Raw genomic sequence first — 17,148 nt, forward strand, 5'->3', positions numbered from 1 at the left:
CAAAGACTACAATGGTTACCATGGGGATTCGGGCGCAGGGGTAAGTGTGAGAACTGCTTCAAAGGAAACATAACAGAAGGAGGGAAAAGACCAGATTTAGGAAGTGGATGAGAGGAAAGAGTCCAGGAGAACTGTCATCACTGCCTTCTGAATGAAAGCTAGTGAACAGAGTACTTTTAAGCCCTTAGATATGAGGGACATTGTTGGCAGTGACAAACAAAGCTAACAGCTCTGCAGTAAAATGAAGGTGCTTAAAAGAAAATAGGAAAAGGGAAAAGAAAGATAGTTACAGAGAAAAAGAGTAACCTGCTCTGCAAAACTGAGGGAGCTGGCAATTAGAATACAGTAAACTTAATGTGCAAGAAAAAGTTGGCATAGATGCTCTTCTTACCTTCAAGGTGCTTGACAAAAGGAAGTGGGATCCGGGGAGGCAGACAGATGGCATAGGAGTTGAGCTCGAGGAGGGAGGGGAGAAGAGTCAGAGTTAAAAGCAAGAACATTTTGAATCCAGGGAAAGAAGAGAGATAATAAGTTTAGGAAGTTTTCAAAATAAGAAAGTTGTCATTTGCTACCAATTCTGAATAGGAAAGAAAACAGGAAATGGGGCATGTAAGCAATATTTACATTGTTCTAATAGCTTTTAAGCTTTATAATATTGCTGCATGTAGCTATAAAGATATAGAGACTTCGATATAGAGACAGGGGAAGAGAAAGTTAGTTGCATTTGTGACCTTTTTTCCCACTAGAAAATATGAAATATTATAGTATTCTATACCATGATGTTAGGCTTTCAACATTTTACTAGGATATCACTAATAATATTGAGTATACCTCTATCTTTCAAATAAGTGTGGCTTTGAATAAGAAATGCTTATTCTACTATGGCTTTTAAATCTAATATTTATAAAGACATTTCTCTCCTGTGCATAAGGAAGAATACTCACACCAAACAGTAGTGGCATGCCAAACTCAAGAGCTCAAGCCTTGAAAGCTTACATGCTAATGGGTTATTTAGTTTTCAAAATCTTAAGTTAATAACAATTGGCAATAAAGCTTGTTAATATTCCTTTTGTTCTGGAGCTATTGTGTTGATTTTGAAGTCCCATTTGTTCTAAAATGATTGAAGTCGAGATCTCCACCTAGTGGATTTATAGGATTTTACAGTTTTTACAGAAATGACCTACTACATCTGGAAATCCTTAAATTTTTCTCTTAGAGAAATAACAGTTTGTAAAGACTTCTACTTAGGATCTAGCATAATTGTCAATAGAACAGTCGCAAATGGTTGAAATATGCCAATATGCATATCAGCTAGACTACAGTTAACAAACAAACCTCAATTTTTATTTTCATACCATAATTAGGAAAACAGATCAGGCACAAGTATGAATGTATAATCATCTATGTCGAAAGAAATATTGTAATACCACTAATTGAGATGTGTATAGTAATTTCCATAAAATAATCATCAAGTGTAAATCTGCTCAAGTACTTTTTCTTATTTAATCTTTCATTTGCTTAAGGCTTTTTTTTTAATGTTTGTTTTCTTTTCCAGGATGAGGCACAACTCTTCTTTCCCATTTTCCCATTCCTTAGAGAAGCAAACTCAATTAATTGTGTCAAACATATCTCGTGGCTCTTTGATTTTTGCATTATATTCAACTGTGTACTTTTATCTTATTGATAACAAAGAGTTAGTGAAGATTTTTCCTCCAAAATACTGCATTTGAAATGCATGCAAAGGCTAGGGAGTGTCTGTGTGTCCTTTTGAAGAAAGCTAAAGTAGAAAAGGATTATTATTTGAGTTATTTTTTTCACTTTGTTCTGCCTCTAAAGGTGATGAATTAACGTATTCAGCAGAGGGTGGACACAATGTAGGTTTAGGAGCAAAGTTTTCAGCTTCATTTATTCTTCTAAGAATTAGAGACACCTTATTTTCTGCCTCAAAACTAATGTCTTTTAACTCTGGTAATGTCTCCCCTGTCACTGCACCTTCTTTATGTGCACTGTTATCTTTATCTGTTTGAAAATCTTGAACTTCTCTCAAATCATGCATATTACTGTTAATTTTAAGATCTATTTCACTACAAGGTAGTCTATTTTTGCTTTCATGGGAACTTGTCATTCTCAAATCCTTAGCTGTAATAGTCGCCTCGACAGAGTTTGAATCATATAATATATGTTTTTCACTTTTTCCATTTTCCCAAGTTTGTTGCTTTTCTTTTGTGGTGCCATTTAAGGTCATCTGTGTGGTGCTAATTAACATACTAGAATTTGCCTTGCTTTCATCGAACATTTTTTTCTCTTCTTTCCCTACTATTTTTATCTGCAGTGCTTCAGTGCCATCATCTCTGGGCAATGCATTTGTGCTGTCAATTCCTTTTTCACTACTATTGGTTAGAGGCCAGATGGCTTGAGTACTAAGAGAGGTACTGATATCCTTGGGAAGCTCTCTTTTATTTTGGTATGGAATAGAATTTGTCTTCATAAATGTAAAGTTGCCCTTGGATTGTGTTCGGGAAATAGGAGAGGAATCATAAGTTTCTGTTTTAGGAAGTTTCTTTTCTACATCATTTCCCTCACCCATAACACAAATTTCCACAATTGGATGTGATATTTTAGGTTCTGTCATTAACGTTTTTTCTTCGTTTCCAAGTTGTTCGTGACTTGAGAGTTGCTCTGCATGTTGTAAGGTTTGATTTTGATCTAAAGTATGTTCCTTGTAGGTTTCAGTCCTGTGGATTTGATTCCCCAGGGACAAAGAAAACTGATTTAGCTCACTGGTCTTTGATTTGTCCTGCTGCATGTTTTCAGTGGGCTCTGTCACCCCTTGGTCAGTAGCCCCCCTAAAATGGTGGGATGGTAAAATATCCCTTCCTATGTTTTCCAAAGTCGCTGGTAAATAACAAGGAATGCCCAGTGCAAGGCGAGCTGCACCTCCCACTTGCTCAGTCGAGACGGGGGAGTGTGACTGCCTGTGTTCAGTCACAGTGGGTGTTGGCTGACGCAATGTTGATGGGTTTCCATCAGGAATATGACCCGTAGGGTGACAGTTGCCTTCCATAGAGCTCTGGTTGGCCACTGACAAGTTGTCAGCACTGAAGAGAGGAGCCTTTTTAATGTTTTTTCTGTAATATGGGGTCTGCTTTGGGGCATGTTTGAGAGGCAGCCGTTTTGCAGTGAATCTAACATAGTTGTTACTCTCTGACTGTTGGTGAAAATCTGCAGAGGACACAAGGTTTATTTTGGCTTCTTTCTCAGAAACTTTGGAGAATTTATTAGAAGGTGACAGCACTTGTCTGCGTTTCTTTGGGAATTCTGGCAAGGATTTTTCTGGATGGACTCTAACTTTTCTAAAAGGGTTTAAATTTAATTTTATCCTTAAATTTTGTCCTTTAATTTTCCCTTTGAAGTCAGATTGATTGGTTCTCTTCTTTTGCAGAATTTGTGGATCAGTAAGCCATTTTCCTCCTTTGTTTCTCTCCTGAGGATTGCTACATTTTTTGAGATCCAAGTTGGTCAGGTGGTTACTTTGATTTTTCTGCTCTTTCCAATGGCTTGATGTTTTGGATGACATCACCAAACTATTTTTTTCTACTAAATCAGGATGATGGAAGCTAACCCTCTTAGGGGAATATGTTTTCTTGATTTTTGTTGATAACCCCAATAACTCCATGTTGTCCTCACTCATCAGGAATTTTTCTATTGCTCTGTTAATTTGGATTTGCTCTTTCTTGGGCTTCGAAAGTTCTCGACGATTTGGCTTCCTTTCTTTCACATAATCTTGAAATTGATCACAGGGCACATATTTACAGATAAGACAACTGTTTGGCTGCAAATACCCAGGCCTGCTTCGTGTTAACAGCCCACAAGGATCATGATATTTTGATCTATGTTTTTGTAAGGTTTTTTGTACAGAGTGTTCCTCAGGCTCACAAGGCTTGGATGATGAGCCTGTAATAAAATGTCTCAGCCTGTGTGGTTGTAAGCCATTGTGTCCTTTTTCTATTGGAGGCTGCCATGATTCATTTGTTAAATGCTTTTCAAGACTTTCTCTTGCCAAGGCTGAAGCGGATGTTGCATATCTTCTACTAAATGTGTCACTGCTGATATCTGCTGAACAATAAATGCAGGAATTTAGCACTGAGCAGAGTTTTATTACCCCAACCAAACAGACGCTTAGAAGCCTTATGAGAGGTGCAAAAAGGACTCCTCTGATTATGGCAATTCTTGAAAATTTCCTAATTTTTAACCAAATCCTCAAGGGACATTCGGCAGTTTGGTGTGTTTGCAATGGCACTCTTTATGGCCACATTTTAATCAGTTGTGATGCTGATGTAAAAGTTGTGGAATTGGAAATTAAAATATTCATAGTTGTAAATCTTTAGATTAGTTGTCCATTAGGTTAGCTTTAAATATGAATAATATCTAAATTCTTTCCAAGTGGCTATAGTAATTTTTTTCTCAATTCATTTACCACTTGGGACTAAATATTAGGAAGAACATAATAAAATATTGAGTAATATATAGGTTTCAAGCAGATAATAACCTCAACAGTAACAGAGAAATACTTGTGATATTACTGGTTCCAATAAGGCAGAGTCCGTATCTGGTTTACTTGGCATCACTTAATATTCATTAAATATTTGTTAAATGAATATGTGGTTTGGACTATGGCCTGGTCTGTGTTGAAAGAATCTGTCTGAGACTCTTAAATGGTACATGTTAATACAATATTTATTAATGATACATGTTAAATAATATTAATGACAAAAATATTAGTAATATTTCACTATTAATTGAGCATAAGAGGTAGGCATTGTGTTAAATATTGTACATTCATTTTTTCATTTAAGAGACCTGATCCCTTGGACAAGTCCTATTTTCCTAGCACATTTACAGAGGAAGAAACAAGTTTAGAGAGGTTGCATGTTTTCTCCCAGTCACATGTCAACTAAATGATATGGCAGAATTTGACCCAGGTCTGTCTGATACTAAACCGTATCCTCTTCCACAATGCATATTAAGTTTAAAATTACATCTTACCAGTGTACTTTTTCTTGTTTTGTGAAATTGGTTTATCTAAAGGAAGAAAGAAGTATTCCTTTCAGTGATAGAAAGAAAGAGGTGAAATAAGCCCCAACTTGCATCCAGTTCTAATCTAAGATCTAACTTCAACTCTCTGAGTAACCTTGAAGAAGCCATTTACTCGCTGGATATCAGGAGATTAGACTAGTGGGAACTTTATGTGGGTATAAAATTCTTCCAGGGAAAGAACTGCTAGCCTTTAACATATTCTAAGAGAGTTCTGTGGCTCAAAGATAAATATTAAAAGCTATTGGACTAGATCACCTCTAAAATCTCCTCTACCCCTGACATACTGTAATTCTATATTTCCGAGTTAGAAGCCCTAATTAGAGTGATATTGCCTCTTACAGACTTCTATTCTGGAGCAGGTGTGGTCTTGAACGTTTTCTCTCCAATAACTGTCCTTTCCAGCTTCAGTACAATGCCTGGCATGTAGCAAAATTTCAAGTCTTTCTTAAAAGTAATTGTATTGATTTGACAAACCAGCATTTGTGTGAAACAGGAGACTGGGTTTTAAATGGTTAAGAGGCCACTTTCCCTTTAGTATAGGGGTTTCCCACAGAGAAGTGAAGGCTCTGGACAAAGCTAAAATGAAACATCTACCTATGGTACGATTCTATTGAAAGGCTAAGTGCTTATTGCTTTATAAAATAAAACCTATCTGATTGGGTTTCTATGGCAGTTGTTTTCTTCCTTAGCCATTCCTCTTTTCAGTCAAATCATCAGGCCCCCGAAACTGGTAAGATCTGAAGTCTGGGGGATGCAATGGCATAAATTCACATCCTGCTTTATACCACATATGGAATAACATACAGTTTCGTTCTTTTCCAATTGTCCCCAGATCCATCCTTAGGGCCAGATCCCCATGGTAAGAATTTCTTGGTGCAGCACCTCTGTCATTCATATTCTGAGAGAGAGCTCTGCCTGTTGTAAACCAATTCAAATAAATGACAGGAACCTCTTGACAGAGCAGCTGTCAAAGGTTTCACTGTTGAGCCTGAAAGCATTGCCTTACTATTCAGGGACAAAAAGGAAGACATTTAATTCATTGCCTCCACCTAAATATTGACATCGCCCATGTACAGTGGGTAGATGTCACAGCCAGATTCACTCGGCTCCCAACATGGGACAATGAATTAAGTCCTGACTTTCCCTGAACTGGGAAGTTATCATCCCTGACAGCTCAGCAAGCAAAGTATGTGTCTTGACATCATTCCTGAAATGAATCACTAGCATTAGAAGGCCGATTCTTCTAACATGTCATGCTCTGGCAAGGTTGCTTACTGTAGAACTAGCATTAGACTCGAAGGATGTTGGAATAGAAGCCAATACTCAGCCTCCTATAACTCTTAAGAGCACTATTGCTTCTTAAAAACAAACAAACCAAAAAAACACATTGTTAGGTGTGGGGTCACAAAATTCACTTGCCGATGGGCACAAGGTGTACTCTCAGCTCCTGAGGTTGGGAAGTGTTCATCTACACCCCACTCCATATGCACAGATACATGTCCATTATCTTTAGGAGAGGAATAGGCTGGTGCCATGATGATTTTTATGGCATTTCTCTTTTGAGGAAATCAAAGGAGGCTACCCTTTCAGAGGGATTTAAACAGAGTGGGGTTTTCTAAAACAAGACAACTCACCTATTGTTCTTGTGACATGCTGTGGCAGAGTTTGAGGTTGGACTTCCCCAGGCTCACGATTCCTCAGCTTTTCAACTCTCTTTGGACAATATCTTGTAGGTAAGCTGGCTTCATTAAAAGCTGCCATATTCCCAGGAGGCTCTGAACATCCTGACTGCAGCAGTCTGCCACCAAAGCAGAAGAAAGTACCGTCTGTCCCATGGCCCTTCCCTTTCAGGTTAAGGGCTGTGGACTCAGAGGCCAGTACTGCTTGATGGCTGTTTTCCTGTAAGAGCGGCATTTCCTTTCTGGACCCCACAATGGACATGACCTTTATCTCGTTTTCCTGGGTTAAGTGGCAGTTACAGCATCCCTCAGCGTGGTAATTTCTTGCCTCATGATCACACAGGGATTCATCGAAGGTTCTGCAAGGAAGGTTTTCTGTGTGTTCATTTGCTTTGCCTTGTTGGAGTTTCCAGTTAAATACAACTAAACCCAGGCAAGTGAGACCAACAGCTCCTGTGACAAATAAAGAGACTATTAAAAGATAACATCATAGGAAGAAACATATAAATCATCAAATGTGAAATCCACAAATATCAAGGTTAATGGCTTAAAGGGTGTCGAAATGGGTGGGAAATCTATCACCATTTGGAAAAATATTAGTCCAGACAGAGGATATTTAATCGACATTGTTCTGTTTTCTAATTTGGATCTTTCTTTGTATTGATTAAAAATTATAAGAAACAATACCATCTGGAATGTGTTTGACAGAAAAAGGGGTTTTTTTCATGGACTGAAATTCATTCAAGATAAAATAATTCCTGCATTAAAATTCCTTTTCTGCCTGTGGGAAATGAAACTTCCTATTTCTTAATCCCATAGTCAATAAAAATAGACCACATTTAGCATTATACCCTGAAATTCTCATGTATAATAACCTCCTCCACCCAAAGAAAAGAAGATTCTACAAGCTATTGCCATATTTTAATCACCTCTAAAGATTCATCCCCTATCTCAGAATACATCATTGGCTTCTATTAGCATAAAGGTCAAACTCCTTGGCATTCAAGACTCAGTATATTCTTGCCATAACCTTCTTTCCTAGCCTCATTTTTTATCATTTCCCACATTCAAACACTATGTTTCAAACTCTTCAATTCATTAGTCTTAAAATGTACTTCTAAGCCTTTGTATATTCTCTATGATGCTTCTAATACTTTCTCCTATCTCTGCTTATTTGAATTTCATTTATACCTTAAAATCTAAGTCTTTTGCTATTTTTTTCCCATCTTGCAAAGATCACTCCCTTCTTTGAACTACCACAGTAAAATTATTGACATCTAATCTCAGAATTCCTGGTACAGTCATTTCATGTTCTCTATAGGCTAGCTTATCCTCTAAATAACATTGTAAACGGCAGTGTTTCTCAAACTCAAGTGCAGAGTCTAACCTGTTTCTACCTCACTGTTTCTCATCTTGACAAATGGCATCCTCAACCACATAGATGTTCATACCAAAGTCTCTGAGTTACACCCAACTGTCTCTCTGACACAGTGATTTCCTTTTTTCTTGGCACTTATAACAGTATAAAATTATTGTGTTCACTTATTCATTTGCTTGTTCACTGTCTGTCCTCCCCTGCTAGAATTAAGCACTATGAGGAAATGGATCTTTTCAGTCTTATTTGATATTGTATCTCCAGTGCTCTCAACACTGGCACAGAGGAGGCATACCAAAATTGTTTATTGAATATTCTTAAATAAACAGAAGGAATTCTGTTTATGAATCCTAATAATGAAAAGCACTGAGTGGTCTCATCTTAAAAATCTCCAAAATGATGATCAGGAGGACATGGTGTCAATATAGACTGAGTTTGGAGTTCTGCGTTCAGAGTCCAGCTTTACCTATAACTTGCTGTGTGACCCTGGGCAAGTCAGTTGCACTGGAAAACTCAGTTCCCTGACTCTGGAGATGAGGACAGTGAATAAGATGATACCAGCGTTCTAGACTCCTTGATTGCACTATGCCTGGTTCTCTCCACTGCAGACAACTTTAATGAAAATGTGATGATATTTTTTAAACTTGGAAGAAAAGAGAAGGGGTCGGGCATAGTTGTTTCATATTTTTCTGTTAAAGATGAAGATTAACCAAATAGAATAGCAGTTTCTGGCAAAATCTGCCAACCTTTTTGTAGCTTACCAGATCGTAACGTTTTAAGCCCCATTTTTATTTCTTTGACAACAATACACTCTTGGAAAGTGCTACAACATATTGAAATTATGAAATCTCTATTAAAAACACCATGTTTTTTAAAAGTAGTGGCAAAAGTTAGATCAGAACATTTTAATTGCCAAATCCTAGAGTCTGGGTTTTTCCAAAGGTTTTGGTTTTTAAATGTTAAAAACATGAAAATAATAAAATTTTAGAAACATCTCTGTATCTCTTACGTGGAGTAAGAAAACTCAGGATTCAAAGCTCTGTTCTGATACTTTTCTTGGGAACATTTTCTAACCTCTCTGAGCCTTATTTTTCCTCCTCTATCAAACAGGAATAACTAATACCACTCAGAGATCAAGTGAGATAATATATGTGACATGTTTAATTCAGTATTTTGATATAGTAAGATTCAGTGAATCGTCATTGTTATATGTTATTGTGGTTGTAATTGCTGCTGCTGCTTTTTAGGCTTGGTATTGTCCTATTAGATCCTAAAAGCCTCAGCTGTTAGGAAAAAAAATCCAAAACAAATCATTAAGAGAATACTATTATGGCTGATGCAGTTATTAAACCAAATAATAAAGGAAAGAAAGACCTAAATTTTCTTAAATGCATGAATCAGCCACTGAAATGAGAGTAGGCGTAATCTGATTATGGGATAGAGTTTCTCAGTAAATTGTGTCCAAACCACGAGGAACCACTCTCTCTCCCGCTATTGATGCTAGAGCTATGTCTGTGTCACATTACCACTCAGGTATGGTCACTTTCTATTACTGCGGAGAGCAAAAACAGCAGATTAAGCTCGTAGGTAGGCTGAACCTACTATCAAGAAGATGGCTGAATTTTCATTGCCATGGGCATTGTTGCAATTTTTTAAAAGTATTCTAAGAATATTTCTGAGTTAGAAAGACAACAAAAATGCAAAATTAATGATAAAAATCTCATTGAAGAATTAGAAATGTTAGAGCTTCATGAAAGCTTTCTCTTTTTATCCTCCAGTTCACAGAATAGGAAGTGTCAAGAGGTTAGGTGCCAATTAGCCACTTATCAGTTTTAAATTCACCGAATATGATTTTACATATTACTAGGAATTGTGATGATTTATCTATAGCCAAAGAAGACAATAGAATCAGAGGCCAAATTTTAGTTCTAAGTCTTTTTCCCACAATTTAGAGGGATAGATTATTGACCACACTTTCACTTCAGGAGGAGTGGCACCTTCGAAGGAGTAAATCGGTATCAAAAGTCAGAGCTGTTTTAAAGAGGAATCTCACTTAAAAACAACATCAAAACAACACAAAAAAAACACAACAACAACACAAAAAAAACCATTACATTTTTATGGTAATTTCACACACAATAACTTAACATGCATGTAATAATATTCATAATTTATCAACATGTTAAGTTTCCTATCATTTTGACAAAGCCTTTGGAACCTTCCAGAATTTTTATCTATTTCTACACTAATGCAGAGTTGCTAACTTGGCAAAATCTTCTCTAAAACTAGACATAAAAGATACCTATAACATACTAAGTATTCTAAGAAACACATTTAAGGAGAAACTCTGTTGCTCTAGTGCTTTTGTCTTTTGTGGTAAATTATTTCTTAGCACGTAAAATTACTGACATGGTTACACATTTTCTAAAACAATTTATCTTCCTGAGAGAATTCCAATTCACTTCCAAGTGAATTTGATTACTGCTGGTGGTAGTTTCACTGTCTAGACCTGACACTGGTCTCCATCTATCCTGATTAAAAGGAGCTAAAAATCTGATGTTCAAGTGATTCACTGGAAACCTGCTATGGAATAATTATTTATGGCACATATTCAAAGTATATCAGTTCAGTCCTGAGTGCCATTTGCAAGCCTCTGGTCCTCCAGTGTTGGGGAACCCCCCACAAACACACACACTTCTCACCACCATGGCTACCCACAGGTACAAAGGATTTCACCATGCACTGAAAGCATACAAACATCTAGATATCTTGACAAATCTCACGCATATTTGGTCTTTGACTAATGCCACAAAGCATCACATCAGATCATTCATCCAGTGAGTTGTAATGATAGCTGATGCATAGTTTAAAAAATTTTTAAACTACCATAGAAATTTTAAAGAATTGGATAGTATCTTCTCCTTAGTCAGTTGGGGGGTGGGGTAATGCTCCAAGTTTATAAACAAGTTAGACAAACAGAAATCTTAAAAGAATTCAAAACCCCCAAATAGAAGAAAACCAAGGCTCATAGCAGATTAATCACTTGCCCAAGTCACACAGCAAGTAAGAGCAGAGCCAGGTTTCAAACCTGGATAATCTAACTGCGGAGCTCATGCTTGTATAAGCTGTATATATGCTCTTGTATAAGCTTATAGAGCTTGTATAAGCTCTATAGTACTTATACAAGCACTATAGAGCAGGATGCACCTGGTTGTCATAATAGCATCTCCCCCTGCACTTGGTAAAGCCCACTGATTCTCACTCCACCACAGAGAAGCACACCGATGGGAGTGCCTTGAGGAAATAGACTATGTCTCATCACTTTTTTAACCCCTATCTCCCAGCATCTTAATGAATGTACCAGTACTGAAATATAGACTATTCCCTCATTACAGACAAGAAAACTGAAGTCTGAATAGCAGGTTAATGTACTCAAGATCACAGTGCTAGTTATACCAGGACTAGAGCTCTTGAATTCTGGTTCAAGACCCTTTCCTCTATGTTAGACAACTTCTTTGCAACAGGTAGTTTTTTCAACCTATGCCAAATCAACTAACATCCTCCCACACTACTGACAACCTCTCCCTTCCACAAGCCCTGGAAACGTTCCCCAGTTGCCTGAGAAAGGCATCATTTAGTGTACTTCAAGAATATGGAGAAAAGCTGGGCACACTTCTCCCTGTCATACCTGCAAAGCCAAGGACAGTCAGCAGGGCCACATCCTGCCCTGGGAAGAGGGGACTTCTGTCTTTTAGAGCCAGAGTGAGGTTGGCAGCCTTGGAATTGCAGTTAGTCTCAGACAGCCTTAGCACACTCTTTGCAGTGGCCACAGCCATGGTGGATGGCTGACAATTTAGGTCCTTGGCATTTCTGTGCGTGTGAGCAGAAGACTTTACGTAGTTTCTTAAGAACCAGGCAAGGGGGTAGAGATCACAAGTGCAGCTCCACTGGTTCTTATCTAAGCTCAGAAGGATTAACTGCTTCAGTGGAGTAAAAACACCGGGCAGGACTACTTCCTGTAGTCGAGGCAGCGGCCGGAAGGCATCTTTCCCAATGTAGGAAATACAACTGTTAGATAAATCCAGATGCCTGAGACTGTGGAGATCTGTGCCTCCGAAAGAACTGTCTGTCAGTTTAGTGACCTGATTCCCATCCAGCTGTAGCCGGGTCAGGCCCCTGGTGTTTCGGAACCAAGACCCTTGCGGGGCGCGGAGAGCGTTATTGCTAAGCGCCAGCACCTGCAGACTGCGAAGCTTGCTGAAGCTGTGATCGGTAAGCGAAGAGCTGGATATTTGGTTGTGCTCCAGCAACGACGTCCGCAACTTTGAAAGGGTGTGCAGGGCGTCTTCCCGAACATCCTCGATGCCATTTCTGCTCGAGGAGAGCAGAGCAAGATTAAACAAGAGGGACAGATTTGTGCTCTCTATAGAGGAAAGATATCCATCAGTGATGATTAAAACCCTCGTGGTCACAGGGGCTGCTGTGGAGAAGAAAAGCACAGACTAGAAGCGAGTATACACACGTGGGAGGGGAACACAGTGGAGAGCAGAGATAATCAATACCCTCTGAGTACAATCCTATCACCTGGGTAAGAACAACAAACAAAAAGAAAATGATTCTCTGATTTCTCAGTTTAAGGGGAAGGTGGCTCTTTTCAGAATGATGGATTTTTATATTCTTTGTTACCATGACATGTTTATTTGAGAAACACAAACCCATCTGTTCCTTTAGATGTTAAATTTAATTCATTGTTTTGGATTATCATCATTGATGTTTTTTTTGAAAGTGGCTTTTCAGGCTTTCTCTCTGTGAGGCTGTGTACTGACCTGCTCCAGCCCTGCTGGCCCAAGACAGAGTCACTCAACAGCCGAGCCTGTATCTGAGCTTCCTAACCAGTTTTCCACAAGCAATGTATATTTATGCTGTGAAGCCAATCATCTTTTCTCTCAAACATAAAGGTGTGGATTGGGGTGGCAGAAGTGAGAAGGACCGTTGGTTTCTGCTTTTTAGCTCCAGGCTAAAAGTTGGCAACTTGGTAAGGATCTATGTTCTCTCCAGACAACCTGAGGATCTGTCAGTGGGGTTCTCATTAAAGTCTGGGCCATCTTGGCCTCCTGTCTAATATCTGTTCCCACCAATGAAGTCCATCATGTAATGACAGGTGGTACTCAGGGCTTCCAACTGTTAAATCCCTTCACCATAATCACCCTAGAGCTATCACTGCTCTGTCATTAGAAATCAAAGCGTTTTAACTCGATAAAGATGTATTATAATCAGGAGTTATTGTAACACATCTTTATCATGCTAAAATTGTTTTGACTGCAAATGACAGTGTCATAAGGATGGAAGAGTCCATTGTCCCTGGGAGGTCTACAGGTGATATTAGAACAATCAACCATGGGGGAAGCAAATCACAATTCCCTTATGAAATTCAGACTACATCACTGAAACAAAGAGATTTAATAAAATGTAAAAGACAAAGGATTTCCACAGTGCCTTCTTTTGGAAGAATTGCTCCCATCTCCATAGCACGAGTCATGGGGCTTTTGTTTAGGGGTGTTATTTTTTTAGTATTTATTTTTAGTATTTATTACTGATTATTTAAATTCTATTAATTCTAACCAGTTTGGCATTTTGTTCCTTTCATCATTGTTTTTCATGTGGGCTGAGGGAGTTTTGTTTTTAAGGATCCTCAGTCCTCTAGAGATTTCTGACTCTGAGGGAGCAGGCTATTGTTTCTGTCAATTACTTCTTGTCTAGGACCAGACAGGCTCCACTTGCAAATCATCCATTTAAGTCTCTGTGTTTATGAAATCTAACTTCACAAATGTGACACTTTGTAAATGAGAAGGAATATATAGAGGTGTAGCAATGTAGATGAGCGATATTTGTTTCTTACAAACAGCTATCTCTGATCAAAATTTAAAAATGTAGTGAAGTCAGATCTATTTGAGAGGATGGGAGTTTAGTGTTTGTTAAGTGTTTTCTATACAGATCGGAGACGGTATACAGCGAACTAGCCTTGAAACTGTCTCTTTCCTGTCAGGAATGACAATGCCATCTACCTCTTAATTCTCATGGGGTCATAGGATTTTAGAAATGAAAGAACTCATTTTCTTCCACTCAATCTTAGATTTGTTTCTGAAATTTTTCCATTGGCATGGTTTATAGCTTGTTTGTCTCTTCTTGGATATCAGGATGTAAATCACATTCTCCTCAAATTTGTTAATAAGGTGTCTTATTAAATTGTTGACTTAAGCAAGCAATATGTAATGAATACAGGCAGTGTATCTTGTTAGCATTTCTACAGCTCATTTACTACCAATAAAAAAAGACTACACTTTCAAAATTAGATGCACTTTGATAATAATCTGTTTTGCTGGTACATCACTTAATCTTACTAATGCTGAACAATTGCACTTCAGGTTCCTGATTCATTGATATTTCTTCCAGCCTGTGGTAGGTTTCAAATCTGCACAGAGTGTGGACAAAATATAATTAAAGTGATCATTTTTTTCTTTTATTAAAAAAAGTATGTAACAATAAAATGGTGGTATTCTTTTATAAGAGCAAAATACCTCAGTTACCTCTGAAGGTCTTAAAGTAGTTTTGGTTAAGACCACCAGGGACGAACAGGAAAATAAAATAATATTATCAATCTTTAGTCACTAAAGAAAGCTTGCTCTTTAAAAGTTTACCTCTTTCAGACTGAGCCGAGAGATCAGTCAGTACAAAGAAAGGCATAGCAATGAATTTGTCAGGTACACTGAACACTGCTTTTTAGAGTTACTGGTTTTATTACCTACTATATAGGTTATCTGGTGACAGAGGGTTACATCCTTGGTGCACACCATACATGATGCAGGGCAGGCTGCCACCAACTGCAGCATAATAGCAAAGAGATGAGCCATCCACCTGAAAGGAAAGTAGAGAGCAATGCATGTCATAATGTTGGCATTTATTATCCAGGGATTTCAGTATATTCAGCTCATGAGGCATTTTGGTGATTTCTGCTTTTTAATGGGCACTTGGGCTTCTCACATGATGCTAGATAAATGGCTGAAATCCTTAATTTGAATAGAATTTAAACTGAGCCGTTATAAGGAGCAAGGATATAGTGTGCAGCACAGAGAAATATGGCCATGATTTGTAATAACTTAAAATGGAGTAAAATCTATAAAAATATTGAATCACTATGTTGTACACCTAAAACTAATATAATATTTTAAATCAACTATGCTTCAACAAATATATATGTATACCCACAATAAACAAAAACACAAACTGAACTGTTAAAGCATTTGACCATAAATTCAGAGAACTCACATCCAAGGCACAGCCATTCATATAGATTATTAAAAAATTAAGTTACTTTGTAAAACACTTGATTGTTTGTTGAGCTTTTGCAAATACATTACCTTATTTAATTCTTTTAATTTGGCAATTCAATTTGAAGCTGAGAAAACTGAAGTTCAGAATGGTTAATAAATCATCCAAAGTCACATAGCTATTAGGTATTTAACACCAAGTCTTTTAACTCCAAATCCAGTGTTCTTTCTAGTATGCAGAACCTAATCTCAGGCACTGAAACATATATTTACAATGAAATTATTCTTCACAGATATAGATGCCACAGATAGAGAGGGAGAATGAAGGAGCATTAAGATCACAAGCTCTACCTAGCTTTGAATTCAGCTCTCCTATTTACTGACTATACTATCTTAGATAAATTATTTAATTTTTCTTATTTTTTCCTTTTCATGTTTAAAATAGAAATAATAAATGCCTACATTACAGAGCATTATGAGTTAGATAAAATGTTCTAAGTGTTTAGTAAGTATCATAGTTTTACCATTATTTCAGCTCTCCAATGAAATATTAACACCGTTTTGGATTTAATGTTCAAAAAAAGGCCATTCATTTATAATGTATTCCCTGATTGGTTTAAAAAAAAAAACTTAAAGCAAATTATAATAAAAAACCTTCTACCCATACAAAAAGTTTGAAAATAAAATAAAATGTAAAAAAACATAAAACTATTAATTCTATCATTCTTTCAACAAGTATTTATTGAATTCCTTCTGTGCTCCAGGCATTGCTGAAGGCACTGGAGATAGAATAGCGAGTGATAAACTCCTGCCCTCATTGGATGGACATGTTACGAAGGGATGTAAACAATAAACAAAAAATATGAAAATATGTATTAAGTCATCTGGTGATAAGTTCTATGGAATAAGTAGGGCAAATATGGTGACAAGAGAAAACTGATAAAGTAACATTTGAACAAAGACCTGGGAAACATGAAGGGTGCTGATCAGTCCAGGTGGGAAGAATGGTAAATGCAAAGTCCCTGAAGGCATGTGTGCTCTCAGCCTGAGGAAGTCAGCGTGGCCTGCTACACAAGAGGAAGAGGAAGCCAGGAAATAGCAGGGGCAGGCTGTGCATGTCTTGGAGATGAATGCAAGAGCTTTGGTTTTTTATCCATATAAGATGAGAGAAATTGGAGGCTTTTGTGAGTGGCATTACTTCATCTGTAGCACATTTTTAAATAATTATTTTGGCTACTGTGTTCGTTACTATAGCTTTGTAATACAGTTTGAAATCAGGGAGCATGATGCCTTCAGCTGTGTTCTTTCTCAATATTGCTTCAGCTTTTGGAGTCTTTTGTGGTTCCATAACATTTTTAGGATTGTTTGTTCTATTTCTGTGAAAAATGCCATTGGAATTTTGATGGAGATTACATTGAATCTGTAGATTGCCTTGGGTAGTTTCAACATTATTAATTCTTCCAATCCATGAGCATGGGACACCTTTCCATTTATTTGTGTCTTCTTCCATTTCTTTCCTCAATATTTTGTAGCTTTCAGTGTACAGGTCTTTCACCTCCTTGGTGAAATTTACTCCTAGGTATTTCATTCTTTTTGATGCAATTGTAAATGAGATTGTTTTCCTCATTTCTCTTTCTGATAGCTTGTTAATAGTGTATAGAAATACAAC

The 17,148-nt window shown here is 37.4% G+C and overlaps 2 protein-coding genes across 2 annotated transcripts in view; one reads left to right on the forward strand and one right to left on the reverse strand.

The window, feature by feature from the left end:
- Positions 1–17,148, forward strand: part of TNNI3K (TNNI3 interacting kinase) — a 306,041-nt gene that overhangs the window by 225,618 nt on the left and 63,275 nt on the right. The window lies entirely within an intron of this gene.
- Positions 1,776–15,041, reverse strand: LRRC53 (leucine rich repeat containing 53). The gene is made up of 4 exons (XM_060005980.1): positions 14,954–15,041; positions 11,840–12,631; positions 6,732–7,229; positions 1,776–4,113 (listed from the first exon to the last, which is right to left on the reverse strand). The coding sequence occupies exons 1-4, from the start codon at positions 15,039–15,041 to the stop codon at positions 1,778–1,780; spliced, it is 3,714 nt and encodes a 1,237-aa protein (XP_059861963.1). The 3' UTR covers positions 1,776–1,777.

The sequence above is a fragment of the Delphinus delphis genome, chromosome 1 (assembly GCF_949987515.2).
Source record: "Delphinus delphis chromosome 1, mDelDel1.2, whole genome shotgun sequence".
Lineage (NCBI taxonomy): Eukaryota > Metazoa > Chordata > Mammalia > Artiodactyla > Delphinidae > Delphinus > Delphinus delphis.

Bases quoted from the DNA above. Each gene is read 5' to 3' on its own strand.
- LRRC53 (XM_060005980.1), bottom strand. From the start codon at position 15,041: ATGCTGCAGTTGGTGGCAGCCTGCCCTGCATCATGTATGGTGTGCACC. The intron at 7,230-11,839 runs GTATGACAGGGA...TATTTGTCACAG, and splicing joins GACTGTCCTTGGCTTTGCAG to GAGCTGTTGGTCTCACTTGC. The intron at 4,114-6,731 runs GTGAGTTGTCTT...ATTGTTCAGCAG, and splicing joins GCATGTCACAAGAACAATAG to ATATCAGCAGTGACACATTT.